Below are 7,500 nucleotides of genomic sequence, written 5' to 3'. Positions count from 1 at the left end.
CCCTACAAAGTACGTCCAGCGCCCCACAAAGTACGTCCAGCGCCCTACAAAGTACGTCCAGCGCCCTACAAAGTACATCCAGCGCCCTACAAAGTACATCCAGCGCCCTACAAAGTACGTCCAGCGCCCTACAAAGTACGTCCAGCGTGACACAAAGTACATCCAGCGCCCTACAAATACGTCCAGCGCCCTACAAAGTACATCCAGCGCCCTACAAAGTACGTCCAGCGCCCTACAAAGTACGTCCAGCGCCCAACAAAGTACGTCCAGCGCCCTACAAAGTACGTCCAGCGCCCAACAAAGTACGTCCAGCGCCCAACAAAGTACGTCCAGCGCCCTACAAAGTACGTCCAGCGCCCTACAAAGTACGTCCAGCGCCCTACAAAGTACGTCCAGCGCCCTACAAAGTACGTCCAGCGCCCTACAAAGTACGTCCAGCGTGGCACAAAGTACATCCAGCGCCCTACAAAATACGTCCAGCGCCCTACAAAGTACATCCAGCGCCCTACAAAGTACGTCCAGCGCCCAACAAAGTACGTCCAGCGCCCTACAAAGTACATCCAGCGCCCTACAAAGTACGTCCAGCGCCCTACAAAGTACTTCCAGCGCCCTACAAAGTACGTCCAGCGCCCAACAAAGTACGTCCAGCGCCCTACAAAGTACATCCAGCGCCCTACAAAGTACATCCAGCGCCCTACAAAGTACATCCAGCGCCCTACAAAGTACGTCCAGCGCCCTACAAAGTACGTCCAGCGCCCTACAAAGTACGTCCAGCGCCCTACAAAGTACGTCCAGCGCCCTACAAAGTACGTCCAGCGTGGCACAAAGTACGTCCAGCGCCCTACAAAATACGTCCAGCGCCCTACAAAGTACGTCCAGCGCCCTACAAAGTACGTCCAGCGTGGCACAAAGTACATCCAGCGCCCTACAAAATACGTCCAGCGCCCTACAAAGTACATCCAGCGCCCTACAAAGTACGTCCAGCGCCCAACAAAGTACGTCCAGTGCCCTACAAAGTACGTCCAGCACCCTACAAAGTACGTCCAGCGCGGCACAAAGTACATCCAGCGCCCTACAAAGTACGTCCAGCGCCCTACAAAGTACGTCCAGCGCCCTACAAAGTACGTCCAGTGCCCTACAAAGTACGTCCAGCGCCCTACAAAGTACGTCCAGTGCCCTACAAAGTACGTCCAGCACGGCACAAAGTACATCCAGCGCCCTACAAAGTACGTCCAGCGCCCTACAAAGTACGTCCAGCACGGCACAAAGTACGTCCAGCGCCCTACAAAGTACGTTCAGCGCCCTACAAAGTACGTCCAGCACGGCACAAAGTACATCCAGCGCCCTACAAAGTACATCCAGCGCCCTACAAAGTACGTCCAGCACGGCACAAAGTACGTCCAGCGCCCTACAAAGTACGTCCAGCATGGCACAAAGTACGTCCAGCGCCCTACAAAGTACATCCAGCGCCCTACAAAGTACGTCCAGCACGGCACAAAGTACATCCAGCGCCCTACAAAGTACATCCAGCACGGCACAAAGTACGTCCAGCGCCCAACAAAGTACGTCCAGCACGGCACAAAGTACATCCAGCGCCCTACAAAGTACGTCCAGCGCCCTACAAAGTACGTCCAGCACGGCACAAAGTACGTCCAGCGCCCTACAAAGTACGTCCAGCGCCCTACAAAGTACGTCCAGCACGGCACAAAGTACGTCCAGCGCCCTACAAAGTACGTCCAGCGCCCTACAAAGTACGTCCAGCACGGCACAAAGTACGTCCAGCGCCCTACAAAGTACGTCCAGCGCCCTACAAAGTACGTCCAGCGCGGCACAAAGTACGTCCAGCGCCCTACAAAGTACGTCCAGCGCGGCACAAAGTACATCCAGCGCCCTACAAAGTACCTCCAGCACCCTACAAAGTACATCCAGCGCCCTACAAAGTACGTCCAGCGCCCTACAAAGTACGTCCAGCGCCCTACAAAGTACATCCAGCACAAAACCCAACTTCTGCTCAAATAAATAAATAAATAAATAAAAAACCAAACAAACAAACAAATAAATACATACAAGGAGACATTAAATTGTGCTTCTGCTGATTGATTGATTGATTGATTGATTGATTGATTGATTGATTGTGTATTTCCTACTATAAATCTCTCTAAAATTAATAATGTTATAAATAATGTAAACACACACATTTCTGTCATAACTGTCATTATACACACAGTACTCCACTATACTGTACACACAGTACTCCACTATACTGTACACTCAGTACTCCATTATACTGTACACTCAGTACTCCATTATACTGTACACACAGTACTCCACTATACTGTACATACAGTACTCATTATATTGTACACTCAGTACTCATTATACTGTACACACAGGACTCCACTATACTGTACACACAGTACTCCATTATACTGTACACTCAGTACTCCATTATACTGTACACACAGTACTGCACTATACTGTACATACAGTACTCATTATATTGTACACTCAGTACTCATTATACTGTACACTCAGTACTCCATTATACTGTACACTCAGTACTCCACTATACTGTACACTCAGTACTCCACTATACTGTACACACAGTACTCATTATATTGTACACTCAGTACTCATTATACTGTACACTCAGTACTCCATTATACTGTACACTCAGTACTCATTATACTGTACACTCAGTACTCATTATATTGTACACTCAGTACTCATTATACTGTACACACAGTACTCCATTATACTGTACACTCAGTACTCATTATACTGTACACTCAGTACTCCACTATACTGTACACTCAGTACTCCACTATACTGTACACACAGTACTCATTATACTGTACACTCAGTACTCCACTATACTGTACACTCAGTACTCCACTATACTGTACACTCAGTACTCATTATACTGTACACTCAGTACTCCACTATACTGTACACTCAGTACTCCACTATACTGTACACACAGTACTCATTATATTGTACACTCAGTACTCATTATACTGTACACTCAGTACTCCATTATACTGTACACACAGGACTCCACTATACTGTACACTCAGTACTCATTATATTGTACACTCAGTACTCATTATACTGTACACACAGTACTCCATTATACTGTACACTCAGTACTCATTATACTGTACACTCAGTACTCCACTATCCTGTACACACAGTACTCCACTATACTGTACACACAGTACTCCACTATACTGTACACTCAGTACTCATTATACTGTACACTCAGTACTCATTATACTGTACACTCAGTACTCCACTATACTGTACACTTAGTACTCCACTATACTGTACACACAGTACTCCACTATACTGTACACACAGTACTCCATTATACTGTACACTCAGTACTCATTATACTGTACACACAGTACTCCACTATACTGTACACACAGTACTCCACTATACTGTACACACAGTACTCCATTATACTGTACACTCAGTACTCCACTATACTGTACACACAGTACTCCACTATACTGTACACACAGTACTCCATTATACTGTACACTCAGTACTCCACTATACTGTACACACAGTACTCCACTATACTGTACACACAGTACTCCATTATACTGTACACACAATACTCCACTATACTGTACACACAGTACTCCACTATACTGTACACTCAGTACTCACTATACTGTACACACAGTACTCCACTATACTGTACACTCAGTACTCATTATACTGTACACTCAGTACTCCACTATACTGTACACTCAGTACTCATTATATTGTACACTCAGTACTCCACTATACTGTACACTCAGTACTCATTATACTGTACACACAGTACTCCACTATACTGTACACACAGTACTCCATTATACTGCACACTCAGTACTCCACTATACTGTACACACAGTACTCCACTATACTGTACACACAGTACTCCATTATACTGTACACTCAGTACTCATTATACTGTACACTCAGTACTCCACTATACTGTACACTCAGTACTCCATTATACTGTACACTCAGTACTCATTATACTGTACACACAGTACTCATTATACTGTACACACAGTACTCCACTATACTGTACACTCAGTACTCCACTATACTGTACACTCAGTACTCATTATACTGTACACACAGTACTCCATTATACTGTACACTCAGTACTCATTATACTGTACACACAGTACTCCACTATACTGTACACTCAGTACTCATTATACTGTACACACAGTACTCCACTATACTGTACACTCAGTACTCCACTATACTGTACACTCAGTACTCCATTATACTGTACACTCAGTACTCCACTATACTGCACACACAGTACTCCACTATACTGTACACACAGTACTCCATTATACTGTACACTCAGTACTCATTATACTGTACACTCAGTACTCCACTATACTGTACACTCAGTACTCCATTATACTGTACACTCAGTACTCATTATACTGTACACACAGTACTCCACTATACTGTACACTCAGTACTCATTATACTGTACACACAGTACTCCACTATACTGTACACTCAGTACTCATTATACTGTACACACAGTACTCCACTATACTGTACACACAGTACTCCACTATAGTCATCACGTGGTCTTGGTTCCAGATGTTCACGTCAGCAGGCCTTTATTGTGGAAACCAGGTGAGATCGTCTCGATTATAAAACCTCATGACTCGAATGAGGTTTTTCTTGAAGCTGCAGGTGTTTCCTTCATTCTACCTTCTTCTTTTTGCTCAATTCAATGATTCAGAAATTCTTCCCACGTTCCTGTCAACAATGCGGTAAACAGTTGTTGTGAGAGCAGAGCGGATGTTGACTTGTTGACGCGCTGGTCCAAACAGCAGAGCGTCAGGTAGCAGCAGCACCTCTGGAAGTCTCTCGCGCGCAGCACCTCCATCCATTAGCCACACATTACCGTTAACAGCATTATCATAACCTCGTTCCCCGCTGCTGATGTGATCAGCGTCTTGTTACGAGGCGAGTCGTCACGCGGAGACATCCCTCATGTTCCCCGGCAGCTGCTCGCTGCAGGAACCGCATCCGTCTCGCTGCGGCAGGAAACCGGGAGCTAAACCGATTCCCGCGTTCCTCGCGACAGGCTGTTTGGTCTGACTGCGCTTTTCACCACACTCAATATTTATTACACGCACAAGTTTACGTTAAAGTTTATTTATTGATTGTGGAATGTAGTTTGTCTCCAATGTCCTTGTAGACGCAACGAACACACGTGAAATACTGTTAAAGTGAACAAGCTGCTCAGAAAGGTGATTTTTAATGGTTTTCTGTGGTCGGTCAAGACTCAAGTCATTGTAAAAAAACCTTTAGGGCCTGTGGAACATTAAAACCTTTAAGTTAATGTATTTATCTGATTGTAATTTGCTTTTGAAATATGCGTCCTGCTCCTTTAACTGAGGCTCGGTAATCAGATTACCTCCTCATTGGCTTCCAAATGGCAATAAACAACCGTTCGAAAGAAGTGTGTGTGTGTGTGTGTGTGTGTGTGTGTGTGTGTGTGTGTGTGTGTGTGTGTGTGTGTGTGTGTGTGTGTGTGTGTGTGTGTGTGTGTGTGGCGTCTCACCGCCACTTGGTCCGGCGGTTCTGGAACCAGGTCTTGACCTGGGCGTCGGTCATCTTCAAGGCCTTGGCCAGGGTGGCCCGCTCGGCGGACGCCAGGTACTTCTGGCGGTGGAAACGTTTCTCCAGCTCGCAGATCTGAACGCGGCTGAACGACGTGCGCGGCTTTTTCCTCTTGGGCGGCGTCCGGTTCTGGTACGGGTGTCCGATCCGGCGGGTCACGGAGAAGGGCGAGAGGGCGGCTGGGGGGGGGACACACTGAGTGACTGGGGGTCCTCCGACACGCACGCACACGCACGCACACACACGCATGCACACACACACGCATGCACACACACACGCACGCAGAAAAACAATGTGTAATTCTGCCTCCAATGCTTCCAGCGGATCATTCTACCATATAAAAACTAGAAAACAGACAATAGATGGACACGTGTCTCAGCTGCACACGTCATAAAGCTGCGCAGTGACACACAGGTGAATCGTTCCGGTGGGCGGGGGCGTCGGCCGACTCACCTGGGCACGCCCCCTTGGGGAAGGCATAGTCCGCGAGGAGGCCCGTGCCGTCCCGCAGGTGAGCCAGCTCGGGGTAATAGCACTTGGCGAGCGTCTCCACCGTGCTCCAGACGGGGACCCGGCCGAGGTCTCCTTTGGGGAGGGGACAGAGGGACCCGGCGGCCCCCGGGCCCCCCGCCGCCTCTCCGGCTCGGCTCTCCTCTGCCTGCTCCCCTAAAGGAAAGGGAGACACAGTGAGGTCCCACATCTGGAGCACAGCTGGAGCGGCCGCCGCCCGGCGGGCCGGAGCCTGGACGATGAGCGCAGCGCGTCTTAATGGGATTTACAACCCGGAGCGTCGCCGCGCGGCTCCATCAGATAGCCGCCATTCATAACAACCAGCAGCTTCATCAGGCGGAGCCGCGGAAACGCAGGAGGCTCATTCACAGACCAGCTTCATGCGATTTCAACAAAACACAATTTAAAATGCACATTTATCATTCGTCTGCCAGCAGAACAATCACATCACGCAGAGTCACATCGTTTATCTCCAACAAGACGGAAAACATTTCTGATCAACCTCAAACATTCACGTCCTACAATAAAGTTAGTCAAATGACATTTTAGGCTTTAATATTACATTTAAATGTGAATTTTTTTATGGATGTATTTTTTTTTTCTTGGTGTTTTTCAGTTTCATATCAGCAAACATTTGCAATAATATTGAACAAGTTTTCCCACATTTTGAAAGCAATGAGACATTAAATAAAACAAAAACAAACCAGAACCGTGTTTGTGTGATTATGACCAGTTTAAAATCCCAGAAATCCCATGAAGTGAAATTAATTTACAAAAACTCTCAGCAAGCTGCACGTTCAGTAAAGTCGATTTATATCTTTTATGATTCATGCGCAGATTTCCGTCGTTTTCTCAGCGGCCGTGATGAAAAAGTCCAGATGAATAAAGGGTTAATAAAAAGAAGAACGTTTCCAGATCAGCTGTTCGTAATGAGGCGCCTCGTGTTTCCATGTAGGAGTGACTTCCTCCTCTTCCTCCTCTTCCTCCTCTTCCTCCTCTTCCTCCTCTTTCTCCTCTTCCTCCTCTTCCTCCTCTTCCTCCTCTCCCTCCTCTACCTCCTCTCCCTCCTCTACCTCCTCTTTCTCCTCTTCCTCCTCCTCCTCCTCTTCCTCCTCTTTCTCCTCTTCCCCCTCTTCCTCCTCTTCCTCCTCTTTCTCCTCTTCCTCCTCTTCCTCCTCTTTCTCCTCTTCCTCCTCTTCCTCCTCTTTCTCCTCTCCCTCCTCTTTCTCCTCTTCCTCCTCTTTCTCCTCTTCCTCCTCTTTCTCCTCTTCCTCCTCTTCCTCCTCTTCCTCCTCTTCCTCCTCTTTCTCCTCTCCCTCCTCTTTCTCC

General features: G+C 47.3%; 1 protein-coding gene across 1 annotated transcript in view; it reads right to left on the bottom strand.

Moving 5' to 3' along the window:
* tlx2 (T cell leukemia homeobox 2) overlaps positions 1-6,327 on the bottom strand; it is a gene marked incomplete at both ends in the record, with an annotated part of 7,764 nt that extends 1,437 nt beyond the window's left edge. The window contains 2 exons of the mRNA XM_080522270.1: positions 5,603-5,840; positions 6,115-6,327. Coding sequence (XP_080378396.1) covers positions 5,603-5,840; positions 6,115-6,327 — 451 coding nt within the window. The remainder of the gene's footprint in view (positions 1-5,602; positions 5,841-6,114) is intronic.
* Between the last annotated feature and the right edge of the window lie 1,173 nt (positions 6,328-7,500).

This window comes from Blennius ocellaris, assembly GCF_963422515.1.
Source record: "Blennius ocellaris genome assembly, contig: SCAFFOLD_176, whole genome shotgun sequence".
Classification (NCBI taxonomy): domain Eukaryota; kingdom Metazoa; phylum Chordata; class Actinopteri; order Blenniiformes; family Blenniidae; genus Blennius; species Blennius ocellaris.
Note: the sequence above shows the minus strand (reverse complement) of the source record. Positions and strands in the feature narration are given on the sequence as shown.